At 41.8% G+C, this 20,203-nt stretch overlaps 1 protein-coding gene across 4 annotated transcripts in view; it reads left to right on the top strand.

Annotated features, from left to right (window-relative positions):
- The window catches only part of BCAS3 (BCAS3 microtubule associated cell migration factor), a 1,663,284-nt gene that overhangs the window by 219,281 nt on the left and 1,423,800 nt on the right, over positions 1–20,203 (top strand). For all 4 annotated transcript variants that reach the window (XM_073615250.1, XM_073615251.1, XM_073615252.1 and 1 more), the window contains exon 8: positions 7,559–7,666. In XM_073615250.1, the coding sequence (XP_073471351.1) occupies positions 7,559–7,666 (108 nt within the window). The remainder of the gene's footprint in view (positions 1–7,558; positions 7,667–20,203) is intronic.

Consider the following 20,203-nt stretch of genomic DNA (forward strand, 5'->3'; position numbering starts at 1 on the left):
CAGGAACGGATCTAGCTAAACTGAATACAGTGTATATATATATATGCAACACCTGGGATGCATATATATACACAATACACTGTAAGTGCAGCTAACTGACTGACTGTTCTGCCTAATCTATCTAACTCAAATCAAATGACACTGTCTCTCTCTCTCTCTATCTCTCAGCACACCGGAACACACACTACACAGGGCCGCCGTGCAGGCGGCCTTATATAGTGTGGGGTGTGTACTAAATGCCCTGAGCCGTAATTGGCCAAAGCCACCCTGGCTTTGGCCAATTACAGCTCTCTCTACTGACAGCGCTGTGATTGGCCAAGCATGCGGGTCATAGTGCATGCTTGGCCAATCATCAGCCAGCAATGCACTGCGATGCCGCAGTGAATTATGGGCCGTGACGCGCCACACGAATTTAGCGCGAACGGCCCATAACGTTCGCAATTCGGCGAACGATCGAACAGCCGATGTTCGAGTCGAACATGGGTTCGACTCGAACACGAAGCTCATCCCTACTTGCAACCTTTCCTCATAACTAATATCCTCCAGACCCTTTATTAGCTTTGTTGCCCTTCTTTGTACTAGCACCATTTCCAGTACATCCTTCCTGAGGACTGGTGCCCAGAACTGGACAGCATACTCCAGGTGCGGCCGGACCAGAGTTTTGTAGAGCGGGAGAATTATTGTTTTATCTCTGGAGTTGATCCCCTTCTTAATGCATGCCAATATTCTGTTTGCTTTGTTAGCAGCAGCTTGGCATTGCATGCTATTGCTGAGCCTATCATCTACTAGGACCCCTAGGTCCTTTTCCATCCTAGATTCCCCCAGAGGTTCTCCCCCCAGTGTATAGATTGCATTCATATTTTTGCCACCCAAATGCATTATTTTACATTTTTCTACATTGAACCTCATTTGCCATGTAGTTGCCCACCCCATTAATTTGTTCAGATCTTTTTGCAAGGTTTCCACTTCCTGTGGAGAAGTTATTGCTCTGCTTAGCTTAGTATCGTCCGCAAATACAGAGGTTGAACTGTTTACCCCTCCAGGTCGTTTATGAACAAATTAAATAGGATTGGTCCCAGCACAGAACTCTGGGGGATCCCACTACCCACCCCTCACCATTCCGAGTAGTCCCCATTTATCACCACCCTCTGAACTCGCCCTTGTAGCCAGTTTTAAATCCATGTACTCACCCTATGGTCCATGCTTAATTTTGTACAGTAAACATTTATGGGGAACTGAGTCAAATGCTTTTACAAAATCCAGATAAACCACGTCTATGGGCCTTCCTTTATCTAGATGGCAACTCACCTCCTCATAGAAGGTTAATAGATTGGAATCGGATTTGAATTGGATTATCTCATGGTGAAGAGCCCCTACGGCCATGGATAAAGAAACAGTCTCATGGGTCACATGGGCAGGCTGTAGAAGTCTCCCGTCAAGAGCATCAATGGCAAGTGGAGTGTCATGCAGCTGCAGCGGAATCGAGTGCTTTGATACAAAGGCAGCATCAATAAACAGGCCTGCAGCCCCAGAGTCGATTAGAGCCTGTATCTCGACGGACGACTCAGCCCACGAAAGAGTAATCGAAAACCAACTGGGGACGAAACAACGCCACCTAAGGTCTGTCCGTGATAGGACCTCAAGGTTTGGGCATTCCCTGGATGGGTAGGACAAGACTTTAAAAAGTGATCTGCCTGGCTACAAAGGCACAATCTCTCCCTCCTCCTAAGGGTTCTCATCCACAGAGAGACGCGTGAAGCCCAATTGCATGGGTTCATCTTCACTGACTGACTTGGTACCAGAAGGCATGGGAGGTGAGGGAGGCAAGGGTGGGACTGCAAAGCTCGGAGACAAATGTACAGGAGACTTCCACAAGCGCTCCTTAAAAGAGAGAGTTTCTCTGAGTCTGGAGTCAATGAGGATGGCAAATGTGATCAACTTCTCCAGCTCTGTGGGTATATCTCGGGCTGCTATCTCATCCTTGATGGTATCTGAGAGACCATGAGAAAAAGCAGCCACGAGGGCCTCATTGTTCCACACAACCTCTGCTGCCAGAGTACGGAATTCAATGGATCTGGAGCCAGAAGGAATGTCAGCCAAGCAAGTCTTTAACAGGAACACAGGTGAGCATCTCTAGAGATGCGACCAAGGCGAAGGCAGAGATCATCTGGACTGGATGGCTTAAGTAGGCAGGACTGACGAGCAGGATATCATCAACAGGTAAGTCACTGTGGAGAATAGGAGCTGGCAATTAGCCGACAGCTGAGAAGCCAGCTCAAAGAAGGAAGGGCTAAGCCCAGCCCTGACACACAGCCTCTTACCCGATGACAAGACCTCAAATTATAAGTGGTCTATAAGGACTCAGAGGTGCGTGGACCTTAAAATAATGGATCATCCAACCACATGGAAACGCAGGGCATACCAGCGGAGAATCAACTGTATAACCTCTCTCTTTCCAAGTAAAAGGAGCTGATAACAGCCTCCAAAAGTGTAAAACCATACAATTTATATAAAAAAAAATCCAAAGTATATGTACTCCCCATCTCCGTAGTAAAATGAGCATGACAAACAGTGTATTGCACTGCTAGTTCCTGTTCCAGCGTGCAGGATGAAACCAGCACAGACTCTGCGGCGACATATGTTTCATCTGAACGGGAAGTTCTCATATTAAATAAAAATGAAGTTGTATAGTTTTACACTTTTTTGCAAGCTGGTATCAGCCTCTTTTACCAGATTGCCATACTTGGAAAGAGAGGGGTTATAAAGTTGATTTTCTGCTGGTGTGCCCTGCAGTTGGATGATCCATCATTTCAAGGTCCACGCATCTCTGAGCCCTTGTAGACCACCTTTAATTTGGGGTCTTGTCATCCGGTAAGAGGCTGTGTGATTACTTGGTGACAGGATTCACTGGGGGCGATTCTCTTAAAGATTTCTTTTGGATGAATTAATGGGACTGATTTTCACATTTATGTCACATAAGCACAGAATATTTGTTGTTTAGTGGTGTTTGTGATATCAATTCGTATACACCTCTTTATTTGTGATTGCACTATATTTACGATTATTTAAGAGTACAGCGCAACAATTATTTTAGGCAATAGGTTTTGATACTTGTATTTTTTGTGTTTTTGAGTGATTTTTTTTTTTTTTGTATACAATCAGTATTTGTGCTGACAGGAACAATGTTGATGGAAAGAGCAAAATTAGAATGACAGCGAGACAAACTCATCACTGTGCTGCTCCACCTTTCACTATTCAATCATAGGTTAGGGTAGGTCCAGGGTGACCTTGGTTCAGGGGAAGTGGGTTGAAGGATGCTGGCCATAAAACCAAGGACTTCTAGCAACAGACAAAACATCCTGCAGGAGAAAGTCCTGTATTGAAGGTGACTCAACATTGCAGTAGAAGCTGATTTGGTTATTTTAACTTTTACTGGGCTTTTCATTTTATTTTGTTATGTTTTGGCTGGAGTTCTGATTTCTACAGTCTCAGCCTAGCAGTAGAGACAGCACTTGGAACTACAATCCAGCATTACACACAGTGGACTCTACTGTTTTGCTATGGAGCTACTTCCTAAAAATATGATCTTCCTTGTGTTTGGCATTTTGAGACCACAGCTCACTGTGCACATGAAAATTTTTAATAAAAAGGTCCCTGCTCACTTTTCCCAGCATATTTCATGTGCTCCTATTGAATTGGTAACAGAACTGTATTTAATGCCATAGTAATTGCCATGAAAAGTTTATAGCCTTCTTACTGCCCTTTAAAATTTTGTAGAGAAAAGGGGGTTGCGACAACATTATATTGTTTGGCATGTTTTCTGCTTTCTTTGCTTGTCAGTGAAAAAGGTTTCTTAAATTGCTTAGTTAAGTGATGTGCTCTTCCTTTGGTATTTTAGCAGTGTGTCCTAATTCCCAGACAAAATGGCTCTATACAATTAAAGTAAATGATTACATGCTGGTCCTAGTTTGTCTCCTGTGTGAGGGGCTACAGAGGACACATGTCTTTTGTGTGTCTGTGTTTGGCTGCTCACAGCTGCTTTGTATACTGAACACCTGTTGTCAATCACCATTTCAGAACATTATCTTCTAGCTTCAGTGTTTGCCTGATTATGTTTTATTGCAAATTACTACTATAATAGAATGTGCTCAGGATGTGATGTGTGTTTATTATTATCTTCATACTGTTTCTGGAGCCATGGAAACAAAAAATGTTAACAAGTTTTACATTGATGGAGACTTCTTCAGTATTCTTATGACCCGTTAGGAAAATAGCTAAGTTAACATACAGTATTGCACATTGCTCAGTTAAACTTCACTGACATTGCACTGCATTCAGGGTAGTAAAGTAAATGTAAACCCTAAAGCAGGGGTTTCCAAATTTGTCAGTACAGGGGCCACATTATATATTTTACAGATTATTAATGGGCAGGAAAAAAAATCTGTTTTATAAATAAATGAAATTTAAAGCGGAGCTCCACCCAAAAGGGGAAGCTCTGCTTGTTTGCCTCCCCCAGCCCCCTCCCCCCCCCCCCCCCCCGGCTGCCAAATTTGGCACTTTTCGGGGGAAGTGGGTATCTGGTTTTGACAGGTGCCCGCTCCCACTTCTGGCTGATCTTGCCAAGGTAAAGTCAGCTGGAAGTTCAGCCCCCCCTCTTCCTTCCTCCACTGCCAGGCCATTCAACAAAGCACAGTGCGCTTCGCGCATGCTCAGTAGGGAACCAGCTGTGAAGCCGCAAGGGTTCATTGCCGGTTTCCCGTACTGGAGATGGCGACGGCAGCACCCGACAGTCGATTGAAAAATCAGCTGGGATGAAGACACCACTGTATTCGTGGACAGGTAAGTGTCCTAATATTAAAAGTCAGCAGCTACAGTTTTTCTAGCTGCTGACTTTAATTTTTTTCTGAAGAAGCCTGGAGCTCTGCTTTAAATAAATTACTACTATATAGATCTTTTTGTAATCAATATGATATGATTTAAAACAAAAGTGTATACATTTTAGTAAAACAAAGCAAAGTCCCCATCAACCCCCCCCCACCTTACATAAGTGTCCCCCCCCCCCCTTAAATCAATGCACCGCTTACATTAGCATCCCCATTAAAGTCCCACCCTACATCAGTTGATGTTGAGAGATGGGAGAAGTGGAGACTGTGCACATCAACTACGGGCTTGGTAAAATCTTTATTAGTGGAGCACTAATAAAACAAAATGAGAGGCTAAAATATAAGCCATGAGTAGAGCCTGGTCACTGGACCTTTCAAAGTAAGGTTGCTGTTTGTTCCTGATTCCTGGGCATAGCTCCCATTTTGAGGGGTCTGTTCCCAATAAACAAACATCCCTTTTGATGTCCCTGGCAGTATGGTTTTCTGCCTGTGTTGGTTTCCTCTATATATAAAATATGCAGCTGCTGGCTTCTGTCTCGACCTGCCCACTGCCTGCACTCAACAGCAAATACAACACAATGCCAACTTTTGGTGTTTACAATTTAGGGAGTATTTGTGCCAGAGGTGTTTTTGTCAATGGGGGGATTTTGGGAGGAGAGGCAATTTATTTTCATCCTGACCCCTGCATTCTGCATTACTTTTAATTTTTGCGGACTGTGTAATGTGCTCATGTTTTTATCCAGAGCAGAGTAGGCTCAAGTTTTAGGTAATCATATCTGTTAAACCCCTCCCATTGCTGGTGCAATTTGGCCACACTGCTCTTTACTGCGGCACATGTAGCTTATCACCTCCTTCTGAGCCCTCCTCTATCTTATGGTGCCAGAGAGCCAGTAACAATCACTGGAGCCCCTCTAATATGGCTCTGCTGGAGCAAGCTGCACATGCACGGAAATCATCTCTCAAGATAGCTTTTCTATGCACTACACAACTTTTTGGAGGGGATGTGGGTGTGACTACAAATAGTGGCATTAAAATATTGTGGTGTCCAGTTGAGTGCGGATACCCATATCTCTGCTCCTTAAAGTGTTACTAAACCCACAACAGTAAAACAGTCTGTATATGCAGTAAAGTTAATCCTTTGCATTGTGTAAAAAGGCTGTTTGATCCTGTATGCACAGATCCTCCTCTTCTTGCATTGTCTCCAAAACATATCTGGGTAAGACTGAGTTACTGAGTTACTGGAATCAGACTGCACATGATCAGTTTGGTGTGTATTGCTAGAAATGTCTTTTTTTTGGGAGAGTGCCATGTGATCAGCACAGGCCCAAACAGCACTGTCCAGACAGAGGGTCAGGGGTCCTGCATCCTGATAGGACAACCATTTCAGTATGAAAACTTTTCCTACAAGCTTTAACTAGGCACTGATAGAAGTCACAAGACTGCTATATACTGCTGATGAAAAGGTATTTAGCAGTTTCTTTTTACTAAAATAATTGCATTTCCTTGTTCTGTGTACTGTGGGAGACCAGATATAGTGAATGCAGGGTCCTGGGTTTAGTAACACTGTAATATGCTAAAGCACTGTTTAATATACTGTAAGTAACTGCAATTTTTTAATAAAGTATTGTTTCCAAATGTTTGACTCTTTTGTTGCATCTCGGTGCTGATCTTCTGCAGCCACATTCTGTGTACATGCACTGCTGTAACGGTTGCATGTCATTATTAGGGTGGGGGCTGGATAGTGACAACAGTAGATCATGCCCCTGTAATGTGTGTTGGCATGGACACTTTTAGTCTCCACTGAAGACAGAGTGGCAACAACACAGGAACACAGTTGGAAGGTTGTCATCCTATAACAGGGGGTGCCTGCACAAGGATCTTTAGGGCAGCATCATCAGGTAATTTTTAAAAGGTACAGATTTAAAAATATTGAAAGTTATTTTTTCAATCACATTTACATGTTAAAGTTCATATGAGATTTTAGATATTTTAAATGATGTTACATGTGTTCACATTAAACCATCCAGTACATGACACCCTGAAATGCTTGGGATGCTGCCTTCCTTCCCACATCATGCTGATTTGCAGCACAGCTTACACAGTGCAAAAATAAAAGGTCCTTTTTTTATCATGGGAGCATAACCTTTTTTCTTGATTCATAGCTGCAATGACATATGGAGGAGGTGGAGTGCTTAAATGCATGTGCTAATTTGTTCGGATCAACATATACTTGACTCAACACATATTACAAAATGCTTTAAAAAGTATTTAAGTGTAAGGGCATACCGAATTGGATACAGATTGATTGGATAGTTTAAGTAGGTCCTCATATTGCATATTTGTTTGGTAGATCTTAAGTCGATTGCACAGAGATTTTATGGTCCGATTTTAGCGTGTGGTATGTATGGTAAGCCTAAAAGGTATGGAAGCAACATAAACAATAAGGGGTCTATTTATAAATATTTACATACAAGTTTCACTATTTTTTCTAATTGGATTCATTTTGAAAAATTTGGAAAAACAGTAGTGCAAGACCAGTTTAGCTCAGTTTAAAATTAGTTATGTGACATTAGATTATCTGGCACACACAATAAGAAGTGCTTATTATCCTTTGTGTAATTGTGCATATAATGTGATATCAGGTATGCATATTAAATGTGCTTTTTTTATTGTAGCACCAGCCAGCCTTTCTGCTGCGTGGATTTGTACTCTCTAAGGACTGGTGAGATGGTGAAGTCGATTCAGTTTAAAACTCCAATCTATGACTTGCATTGCAATCAGAGGTATGATTTCTTTTATTTTACTAATATTTCATTTCAAATAAAAGTTCAGAGAATGCATGCTGGATTTACTAAACAAACAGATGTGGCAATGAGGAAAGGTTCTGGTAATCCCCTATTGGGTGAACCCAGAGCTAGCAAATTAAACTTCCTTTCTTAAAGTGTAACTATAGACAAAACCCTTTTTTTTTTATTTTGGATAGAGTATGGGAGGGTAATATCCCCTGTCAGTTTTGTTTTTGCCATATGTGTCCCATTGGGGAGATTTCCCCTCACTACCTGCCCCATAGCCAAAACAGGAAGTGAGAAGAAATCCCTCCAAGTGATGGAATCCCAGTGTGTCACCAGAACTGGTGTCCCAATTGGAAGATTTCCCTCCTATTACTGTTCTGATGTCAACCCAAAATGTGGACTTTCTTGTAGTTTTACTTTCGATGAGAATGGTAAACAGGACAAATAAAGAGGGTGAATCTCCCTAACGAAGGCACAGACAGCAATAAAAACGGGCAGGTGCTCTAATCCCTCTGTCCAAAACTTTAAAAAAAAAGTTTTGCTTTGGTTACACTTTAAAGGAAACCTGTCATGAGATCTATTAAAAAGCTCATATCCTAAAAAAAAAAAAAAGTTAGTTGACTGGCTGTCATGGTCACTTTCACTCCAATCTCACCTGTTTAAATGCTTGTTCTGAGTCTGAAGCCAAAGACAGCCAAGCACCCAAGACAAAGAAAACCAGCCATTTTTCAAATGGCAGCAATGTATCACTCTCCTGACCGCTTCCTTTTAAACTTAAATTTTTTTTTTGACATACACACTGTAAAAATAAATTCATACTAATGAAGTGCACTATGTGTCTAGGCTGCAGTGTTATGTAAGCATCATGTTTTTGCATTATGCTCTGTGATTGAGGAGACCACTCCTCTTTCAAACACAGATAATCCTTACATTTTTTTAAATTTACCGAATGGAGGAGCTGGAGTTTGAGCAACCCACTGTGATTTAAATACCCACACCAGAACTGTAATTCTTAGTGCCAGATGTTTAGTGCTGTCTGCACTGTATGGGGTTAAAGAACAGCTAGAACGCTGCAGCCTGAACATGTCATTAGTGTGGATTTACTTTTAAAGTACACATGGCAAAAATAGTTTTTACCTGGAGTTCAACTTTAAGGAAGTCCTATATATTCAGGGGTCCCCAACCTTTTTGGCACCAGGGTTTTGTAGAAGATAATTCTCTCATGAACCGGGGGATGGGGGCAAGTAATATAGTCTGCCACCAGATACAGTCACTTGCCACTCACTGATAGGGTTTTCATAGGAGTTTCAGTGCTAATGATCTGTATTTGCAGCCACTCCCCAGCGCTAAAATCACCACCTCAGCTCCACCTCAAGTTCTCAAGCATTTGATTCTCATAAGGAGCACGCAACCTAGATTCCTCACATACGCAGTTTACGGTCGGGTCAACTGCGCTTCTATGAGACTCTAATTCCACCGCTGATCTGACAGGAGGCGGAGCTCAGGCAATAATGCAAGCGACTGTAGAGCTAGTTTATACCATGTGCAGTGACAGATGTCTTACTGCATTGTAAAACGTCTGTCACAGCAAAGACACATGGGAAACAAGTGATTCCTATGTGTCCTATTCACAGTGCAATGCAGCCTATTGCTGCATGAAAATGCAGACATGCTACATTTTATCTCAGTGCACAATGAAAGAATTGCATGGCAATGTACAGCAGCACAGCACATTTCGCTGCTGTACATTGCCATGAATAAAGTGTATGTTTGTACCCTTCAAATAAAGTTTGTCCAAAATAAAACAATGGAGCAGTGTGATGCTCTGAATCATGAACCACACTGCCCCTACCGCAGCCAAGAACGGACAGCTGCTGGAGTAGTCCAGCATCATGCGACCCAGTTCCTACGAGCACAGGTTGTCAGACCAGTCACAACCTGTGATTGGACAGTAAAAGGAGAAGCAGCGCAGTGAGGAGCTCATCTCTCACTGTCACTCTGCTTTCTTCTTCTATTAGCAAATGTTCTATCAGAACATGAACAGATAGGCTTCATATACTGTTTCTTCCTCTCACACTCACTTTGAGCCCTGTTATACAAGAACCACAAGAGGCTGGTACCAGGTCAGATTCCAGTACTTACACTGAGGTTGTGGTGTGGTGGTGGAGTGAATCCTAGAAACGTGTGGTCCCAACGAAGCTGGCTTACAATCTTAGCTGTAGCTTAGGGTGTCCACCAGACAAAGAAAGCGGAGGGAGATGGGAAAACCCTTATAGTGTAGTAAATCACTTCATACAGTAAGTGGTATGGTGTTTCACTCTAAAAAATAAATCATGATTCTCTCAAAAAATGGTTCCACAGTGGAAAGAACAAAAAGAAGGAAAACAAAAACAAAACTTATAGCTGTAATCATCCCAAGGAATTGGATGCAATGCAACCTTCCAAGTGCACAGGTGGAGAAAACCTGTCTCCACGCAAGGAAGATGTGGTCACTTTCTATGCCCCAGGTGTTTCCCTTCTAGATTCTCTCTGTGATTCTCAGGCAGGTGCAATGAGTTGGTTGTGTGCAAAAGAAGTCTGCAATAAAAAGACCTGTCGGTAGTGCAATCCGCAGAGATGCCTGGAATAAGATGTGTAAAAATAGGTAGGAGTTGTCACCTTTACTAAACAAAAAGTTTCTTTAATTCACCAAAGAAAATGTGTTTCATAACTCGATTCACCACTTTCTCAGGTCAGAGTGAAAAGAAACATTTTCCTAGAAGCAGTGATATCATCAAATTCAGGAAGATCTCAGAGATTTTCCTCTGATGGTGTGACAACAATGCTCTACTGCTCCCAAATTCAGAGCAAAGTTGCCACTATGTAGGCTGCTCCTGGTTATGCTACACTTCGATTATAAAATGTTGCTGGGGTAAACTAGTGCTGCCTTTGAAACCCTTCCAAAGTGAGTTGCGGTGTCTGGAAAGTAGAACACATGAAAATCAAATGAAGGAGGATTTGGCTCAGTCGGGGAGGTAAAGGAAGTTTTGTGTTTTCTTCAAGGCTTGTACATCACAAAGTAACTGGTTTTGGAACTTGTTCAGACTGTCATACAGAAGCCCTTGGTTGTGCTTTAAATATGCCTGTGTACTTTAAAAAGTAGCACAAAAGATCCCATGCCGTAAGTTTTTAGAAAAGTTGAACTTATCTAAAGGGGCGGTTGGTGACTGAAGTGGATCATTGCAGTATTTTGTAATTAAAACTTTCCTACATGTCTTTTACAAAAAATAAATTATCACTGTCGCTATATTAGCCTTACAAATCATGTTAGTAATCCTGTGTTCCACAAGCCCTAAGCCACTGAGCTATGCTACACAATAGATTTTTAATCACTGTTTAGTGGAATGATGTCCTTCCATCATCCAACACAGCAACATAATCTCCTCATATAATCCTCGGGCAATTAATTTCCCACACATGCTCTAATGGATGTAGGCGATTAATCTGTAGTTCTGTGCAGGAAATGCTCATTATAAATACAGAGTACACCAAGCAATTTTTTTATTTAGGTGATTAAATTCATAAGATTAATTGCATAAAATCACAGCACAACCTCACAAATGGAAATTGTTTTTGTAGCCTGGGCCTGTTTTCAGGCTTATTTTTTAAACACATAATATGCTTGCATACTTCTATTTTTTTGTTTAATATTGTGCATTAAAGAGCAATTCCAGGCCTAGAGAGGAGCAAATCCATGCACTGCCAATGCTACTCAGCAAACAATGCAACTATGATATCTTTAGAAAGCCTACTTTATCTATCCAGACCTCCAGAGTTCTCTCTAAAGCCTATCTCCATGTATATTGTCCCTTTTAAATAGTCAGGCTGGCCCAAACAAACTGTATACTCAATTAATAGGTGTGCTTGTATATTAAATGTATGTATGCTCAGCTACATACTGTGTTCCAGCTGTGGGACAGAGCCTTCCCATCCCACTTGTTTAATTTATAGTAATGCCCCGTACACACGGTCGGACTTTGTTCGGACATTCCAACAACAAAATCCATGGATTTTTTCCGACGGATGTTGGCTCAAACTTGTCTTGCATACACACGGTCACACAAAGTTATCGGAAAATCCAATCGTTCTAAACGCGGTGACGTAAAACACGTACGTCGGGACTATAAATGGGGCAGTGGCCAATAGCTTTCATCTCTTTATTTATTCTGAGCATGCGTGGCACTTTGTGCGTCGGATTTGTGTACATACGATTGGAATTTCCGACAACGGATTTTGTTGTCGGAAAATTTTATATCCTGCTCTCAAACTTTGTGTGTCGGAAATTCCGATGGAAAATGTGTGATGGAGCCCACACACGGTCGGAATTTCCGACAACAAGGTCCTATCACACATTTTCCGTCGGAAAATCCGACCGTGTGTATGGGGCATTAGACTTTCTCTGATTGGCTGAGTCAGAGAGGCGAGCGGATGATGTCATGATGTCTGACTCATTCATAGAATACATAGCGTCCCTTAAATTACTGAGCAGTGTTCAGCCCCACTCTATGGTATTTCAGAAGTGGGTCAGGAAGTTCCCATCCCACTGCCATAACAAAGCTCTGCATACTGTATGTAGCTGATACTACATACAGGTAATACAGCACGCCAAGCAAGCACACCTGTCAGTTCAGTAAAGTTATCTGAGCCAGCCTTACCCAAATTAACTGTTTATAGGGACATTAATCCTGGAGTTGGGCTTTATTTTACTGAAGCCAAACTCTAGAGAGCTACTCCACATGTTGGAAGAATCTTTGCAATTTAGATCTCCATGCTTCTGCAACCTCTGTTCCTTATAGCTGCCTTCACTTACTGTGAGCTGCCAAGAAAATAACCTCGTCCTTGGATTTACCAATACAATGTAAACATGTCCAGCAGATTTGCCAGCTAGTCAGCAAAAAATTAAAATAAAAGCATATTCTACACATTCAAGCCACACTGCCTTCTCAGTGCCCCTTTGTGAAGTATGTAAGTATATAGTCTAATGCCACGTACAGACGAGCGGAATGTCCGACAGAAAAAGTCAGACGGAAGCTTTTCATCATATATTCCGATCGTGCGTATGCCTCATCTGACTTTTTTTTTTTCGAAAATTCTGGTGGACCTAGAAATAGAACATGTTCTAAAAATTTCCAACAGAACCAATTCCTATCGGGAAAACCGATCGTCTGTATGCTGTTCCAACGGACCAAAAATGACGCATACTCTGAAGCAAGTACGAGACGGAAGCTATTGGCTGCTGGCTATTGAACTTCCTTTTCCTAGTCCCGTCGTACGTGTTGTATGTCACCACGTTCTTGACGATCGGACTTTGGTGTGATCGTGTGTACACAAGACAGTTTCAGCGTAATTCCGTCAGAGTTCCGTCGGAAAAACCTTCAGAGTTTATTCCGACAGGAAAACCAGTCGTGTGTACGCGGCATTACAGAGCTCCCATCTCGAGACATACAGTATAAAGCAATGAGTAATTGATTTCAGTTATGCCTGGAAGTGGCCAAGGTGCAGAGACTCACTAGAAGCCCAGCACAGCATGATGGCAGCTGAAGACCACCTATTAATCTGTGCAACAAATTCAGCAAGCAAAACAAAGACAGAACACCTGCAATCAATTCATAAACTAGCATTTTTAAGTAAGGTGCACATGGACAGGTCATTTCACAGAACAATAAAATGCAAAATGCAAAAAACTTTATATTGCCCTTTTTATCCAGCCTTGGAATTCCAGTATTTGCCCTTTCAAAAATGTCTAAAGGCTGGTACACCCTGGCCGAATATCGGGTGGTATTGGCTGATTCAACAGAAACCGGCCAACATTTGGCCAGTGTGTACAGTAGCCCGTCTGACTTCTGTTGAAGTCGATCAGCTCTAAACAGTCAATGGCTGGGAGTGTGTGTGTGTACCAGGCATAACTGTGTTGTGTAAAGCAGAAACCCTGCCACATGAAGGCTCCATGAAGGCTGCCACACGAAGGCTTAAACAAAGCTGCTTCTACAGAAGTTTTGTGTTCTGTCTGTAGAAGCAGCTCAATGTTATCCTATGTGTATATGCACATTAGGACATTTACAGGCATATTTTGAGCTCAATGTTAAGAGGCAGGAAAAAAAACCCTTCTGGTTCGTGCTCCTGATTGGTGCTTACTGGCAGTAAAAACGTAAAACTCTCCTAAACTCGCCTAAAATTTGTACAAATAAATGCTCTATGAGCGTTTTTTACTGCCAAGGGAACAGATGTTATTTTAAGCCCTGTGCGCATGGAGCCTTCAGATACTGTTGAAGTATTTCAAGTTAATCTGTAGATCTGGAGACAAAGTTCTGTCATAGCCACACTTTTTTAAAACCCCCTGCTTAGTCCTTCGCCACCTTCTCCTGATTCCTGTTTATCAAATGTATGCTTCCCTACATATACATTTACTACTACTACTTTAATACGAAGTATTAAAAATATATTTGCCATCCAAACCAGTCAGGCCTTTTTTACACTGGCAGCCCCTTCTCCCATTAGCCCATTGGAATTCTAACATTACAGCCTGACGGTGCTAAATGGCTACATTTTTCACCTGGGAGTTTGACAGGTGGTACTGGCTATCAAACTAGTCCATTGAGATCAATTGAGCCACATCGCAATCAAAAGCCAAACACACCTGGGCTGATATATATATATATATATATATATATATATATATATATATATATATATATATATATATATATACACTATATCGTCAAAAGTATTGGGACATCTGCCTTTACATGCACTTTAATGGCATCCCAGTCTTAGTCCATAGGGTTTAACATTCGTTTGGCCCACCCTTTGCAGCTATAACAGCTTCAACTCTTCTGGGAAGGAGTGTTTAGGTTTAGGCGTGTGTCTATGGAAATGTTTGACCATTCTTCCAGAAGTGCATTTGTGAGGTCTGGCACTGATGTGCCTGGCTCGCAGTCTCCGCCCTGATTAATCCCAAAGATGTTCTGTCGGGTTGAGGTCAGGACTTTGTGCAGGCCAGTCAAGTTTCTTAAACCCAAACTCGCTCACCCATGTCTTTATGGACCTTGCTTTGTGCACTGGTGTGCAGTTATGTTGGAACAGGAAGGGGCCATCCCCAAAAGTTGGGAGCATGAAATTATCCAAAATGTCTTGGTATGCTGACGCCTTAAGAGTTCCCTTCACTGGAACTGAGGGGCAAAGCCCAACCCCTGAAAAACAACCCCACACCATAATCCCCCTTCCACCAAATGATTTGGGCCAGTGCACAAAGCAAGGTCCATAAAGACATGGATGAGTGAGTTTGGGGTGAAGGAACTTGACTGGCCTGTGTCACAGTTCATGTGGGTGTAAAGGCAGCGTCCCAATACTTTTGACAATATAGTGTAGGTGTTGGTAAACACCACTTATGCTTTTGCTGATGTTATACTACTAATATTGTATATAACCTAGTAAGCTTTATAAGTTTGTTTAAAGGAGAAGTATAGCCAAAGCTATTTTGCCTATGCTTCTCCTATGGATCACAGCAGTGCAGTTCGTTCTGCACTTTTGTGACCTGTTTTCATCTGACTAAAGGCCGCTGTCGGCTAATGTTAGTCAGCCAGTCCAGGGTCAGGAAAGATTCCAACTTTACAGTTGAGATCAACCCAAATGTCTGGACCAGTAGCTGACTCAGCCTCTTAGCATGGCACTGAGAGCCTGAGCCAGCCCCAAATGCCCCCTCCACAGCCAAGCACTCCTGTGAGCACTGGAGGGGTAGATCAAAGAGCCAGTGACTGATGGTCACGGCTCTCTGCTCAGAGCGGAGGAGAACTGAGCAATCAGCGGTGTTTGATCACTCAGTTCTCAGGATTGGGCCGGCGGGGGACAGCTGCAGATAGGATCGGTGCTGCAGCCATCTAGGTGAGTATGATGATTTTTGTTTTTCAAACTTCTCTTTTAAATACTTTCAATATTTTATCACATGCTTTTTCTCATGGAAACAACATGCAAAGAAATCACACTGACATTAAAACTAATAGGTTTTTCTCTAATAAAATTGGTATTATATCTCCATGCTATGACTCCTTTTTCTGCTCTCTTTAATTGAATAAACACCTAATGCCAGAGTTATCACCCTGTAAAAGCTAGTTGTAATTAAGGATTCATATCTTGTGCAATGATCTTTGGGAATTAAATTTAAAAATACCATAAGAATTTAAAATATTATCTGCATGCATATCATGGGCAGATGTGTCCATGGTTCCCCAGTATAAACTTTTGCAAATATCAGGTAGTAAAAGGTATATAAGGTAGTAAAAAATACTGCATATGCCATGCCTAAAACTGAACTTCAGAAATTCAGTCACTTTTATGCTGATTTATTATAGGTTAAGTTCAACGAGGTGTATGCCACTTTAATTTACAATTTATGTTTTCACTAAGCACTGAGAAAGCACAGTTTTGGCTTTACTTCCATCGCTGCTCTGATCCTGAACTTTCTGGTCTCAGCTTCAGTAGCTGCCTGCCTCATCCCTCCTCCTAGCCAATTACAGAGCGCTTTGTATTATGAGAACCCATTTACAAAATATAAAGCCTTCTGTGAATGGACAACGTAGGGGAGGGTTGGAAAGATCTCCTGTATGAGCAAGTAGCATCGCTCCTGTCATTGCTCCAGGAGTGTAGTGATGGCTGTACTCCCAGAGCTCAGTAAAACTGTCAGTCCACAAGGTGGGATGTACCTTGTTGGACTTAACTAATAGCGAGCAGATTTTAGAAAGTGTCTGAATTCCTGGAGTTCAGCTTTAAATAAATAGATGTGTGTTTTGGAGCTAACAATTTACACTTACAGTATAGCTGAACTAAAGCCTTCTAGCAAATGCTTTTTTTTTACCGTTCATTGGTTTCCAATTCTCTGCAAAACTATGCTCCTGCCAAGTTGTTCGACAGCAGTTGGGTAATATAGGCAGTCGTCTAGGTAGATGGATACAGGTAGGGCTGTGCCACCAATTGACTTGGCTACCCCAGATGGCACTCATGTAGGCACATTGGGGAGCGGCGCAGATGCCAGAGTGTCCATACCAGAGTGTGAGCATCTGCCCCAGGCATGGCCCAAGATACAGGAAAACATTCTCCACTCTCTTGTAATTCACAGGGACACATCTACCCGTAAAGACAACACACATTCCCACGTGCCCTGCATGGACTGCCAGTATAAAAAAAAACTCAGATGATTTTAAATACTGTACGCTGGAATTCACTGGTAATGAACACATTTCTATAGCAGGGTATCAGCTTTGCTTTAATATGAAGTAGCACTGTGGTTGCTCTGGCTTCACTGGTTGCATGCTGGTTCCAGGTCAGTGATAATGGCCTCCATATATCTTTCTGTACATGTTTTTTTCAGCTAAATTGGTATTGTTTAATTTTATTTATTTTAGTACTTTTTATTCACAGTGGCCCAGATTTAACATCTGACAAATGACAGCTGTACCCCAAAACAGTAGTCATGTGTTTTTTTTTTTTTTTCCATGTCACGGTTTTAGGCTGATCTGTTCTTTGTAAAAGTATTGTATACATACAGATATCAAGTTATTATCAGTTGACTGAGACTGTCATTTTGACAAAGTTTTCCAAAGATTAAATTGCATTAAGCTGTTTATTTGCTTTGGTATGATTTCTTGCTTTATTTCTGCTGTTTGTCAAGCAGAAATGTGACTTTGATTTTCTAACATATTGGTCAACAAGAGAAAATATGTTTTCTCATTTATGTTGTATTTCCGAAGTCTGTTTGTAAAGTACTGTAAACATGTAACTCAAGAGCATGAAATTTGGTAATGAGAGCAAAGTGGGCAGAGAAACTCCATATTGTTTTTCATGTGGATTTTTCGGTTTTCATCTAAACAAAATCTCAGAGATTTAAAGTAAGTGTATGGAAAGTTAGATAAAGTCTGTATAAGTGTATTTTAACGCGGTTCAGCTAATACAGTTTAAGCCAACAGTGTCTACTTTCATTTGTCAGTGTCCCTGCCTAATAATAAACATTCATTTCAATACCTATGTGTGATAACTGCATAAAATTGTAGCGTTTGTTCCACCGGATGTGCTAGATTTTAGTGTAGGTATCCTTATGCCCCACTCAAGCCCAAAACATTTTGGTTTAGATAGCACAGGAAAAGTATAGAATCACACCAACAGGGACACAGACAAAAAAAAGCAAATTTTTAGTGGAGCAATGGGTTAGAATGCCTGACAATGGGGAGAGTTAACAAGAGTGACTCAGGTATAAAGCCTGTGTCAGTCTAAATTTAGAAAACAAGGCAGATCATGTTCCTAAATAAGTGGGGAGCATGCCCCTTTATTAATTTGAATCGGTCTGTGCCGTTTTCTATGTGTCTGCACCAGACATGACATACAGTGTAGAACAGCTGGAGCTGCTTGTTCCTGCTCCCTCTGTCTTCCCGTTGCTCAGCTGAGACCAAGAGGTAGGAGGAAGGATATTAGCCCTTTGTTTGTTGGAGGTAACAATTGAGCATGTAGGCAGGGAAGGGAGCTGTACCTACTTATATGCAGGCTCTGTCCTTGTAGTGTCTTTACTGTATGGGTAGAGAGAGGCATGTGAGCTGTTTGCTAGGTAACCCACAGGTACTTCACATCCTTGCCGCCAGGTCTAGTCTGGCAGAGATTTACAGCAGTTTTCTATATTGAAACCTGATGCAATCGCTTTGGATAGGCATGGAACTTGCTTCATATTTTATTCTACTCTGAAATAGAAACTGGCGTGGGTGGCACTGATAGAAAAAAAAATGTGACGTGAGTGCCATACCTAATTAACAAAGGGAATCATTAAAGAAAACTGCAGCAAACCCCACTAGATTGGACATACAGGATGTGAACTGCCTGAAACAGTTCTACCTGCTTTGTTAATATGGTGCACGCCACTCATGCTAGTTTTCTTCACCATTTGTTAATTCCCTCCAAAGTTTATGTAGTTGTTGTTTCCGTCTCTGTCACTATGACCACAACATGCTGTCCAAAAAAAGACTGGAGTCGTGCTTTGAAATATTTATTCAAAATAACACTATGAAAATGTGTGGCATTCATTGAAGTTAATTTACATGTTTCCTGACACTTTAAATAGTTTGGACCAAGCTGGTCTACAAGCTGGCCTACATGCAGTACAAAGTACATAGTGCTGGGTTCTGGCTGTGAGACAGAGACTTCCCGTCTTACACCTGGAACAATGCAGGTCTGAGCGGCGTCAGCCATTTAGAGGCAGCTTTGTATTGTGTGAATAAATACAAAGTTTACTCTGATTGGCTGAGTCAGAGAGTGTGGCATCATCAGGTTGCCCCTCTGACTCAACCAATAAGAAGAAGCTTTGTATTCATTCACAGAATACAAAGCTATCTATAAATGGCTGAGCACTACTCAGACCTGCTCTGCATTGTTCTGGGTGTGAGACGGGAAATCTCTGTCTTACAGCCTGAACCCAGCACTGTGTACTTTATGTAGCTGAAGGTATCTGCAGTTTATATTTACTTAGAGACACTGTAGCAATTAGTAAAGGAAATAATTTGTTTGGACCAGGCTCGTTCAACTGAACTATTAGAAGTGACAGATAGCATAGAAATGAGCTTTAACCACTGCTTTGTTTATGGTGAATTGAATTCCACTTTGCACAGCTCTAGGGTAGGGCATTGCTAGGCCTTGTCATCCAGGCCCTGGCTATACTTGGGAGAAATTAGTGGAATCACCCCAAGTATTGTCATCAAGACCTGTGGTCTCCAAACTGTCAGATGCGGCCCTTTGCTCGCATTTATCCAGGGCCTTGGGGTACTTTTCTCCCACTGATGCAAGATACCATCCCCCCCACACGCACACCAACAATGGGGCATAATTCTTGGTGGTGACATCAACAGCGGGGCATTTTTTCTCCAAGTGACACCAACTATGGGGCACTATTCCTTCCACTGATGGGGCACTATTTCTCCTACCGACACCAACAACGGGGATCTTTTCCTCCCCCTAATACCAAGGATCCATTGTTTACTCCCACTGATGCCAGGACAATTTCTGCTCCCAATGTCCAGCCCCCCTAAAGTCTGAAGGACAGTAAACCTGCCTTTTGTTTAGAGAGTTTGGATACCTCTGTTCTGGACAGACATAAGTATTTTGCTAAACTTTGCTTCAGACTTTATTTTTTTTTAAAGTAATGATACATTATTTATTGTGCCTGATGTCCTGCACTACTATGTGCAAAGCAAAATGCTGGAAAACCAAATAAGAATGGGGCGCTAGTGCTACCCCTCTAGCACACCGTGTTAGGTAAGTACAAAATAAGCAAGTAACCTTAAAAGTGAATATAAAGATTGATGTGCAATAATTTTGCTTTTTGACAAAGAATAAAACCTTAATACATAAAAAAGTTCATTGGGTAAAGAACTTTTCTGTGACTGATGTTTTTCACCAATCACCTTCAGTGCCCCTTCACCATCCAAACTATGTGCTCACTTCTTATACAGACCCGCC

This window comes from Aquarana catesbeiana, linkage group LG02 (assembly GCF_042186555.1).
Source record: "Aquarana catesbeiana isolate 2022-GZ linkage group LG02, ASM4218655v1, whole genome shotgun sequence".
Taxonomy (NCBI): domain Eukaryota; kingdom Metazoa; phylum Chordata; class Amphibia; order Anura; family Ranidae; genus Aquarana; species Aquarana catesbeiana.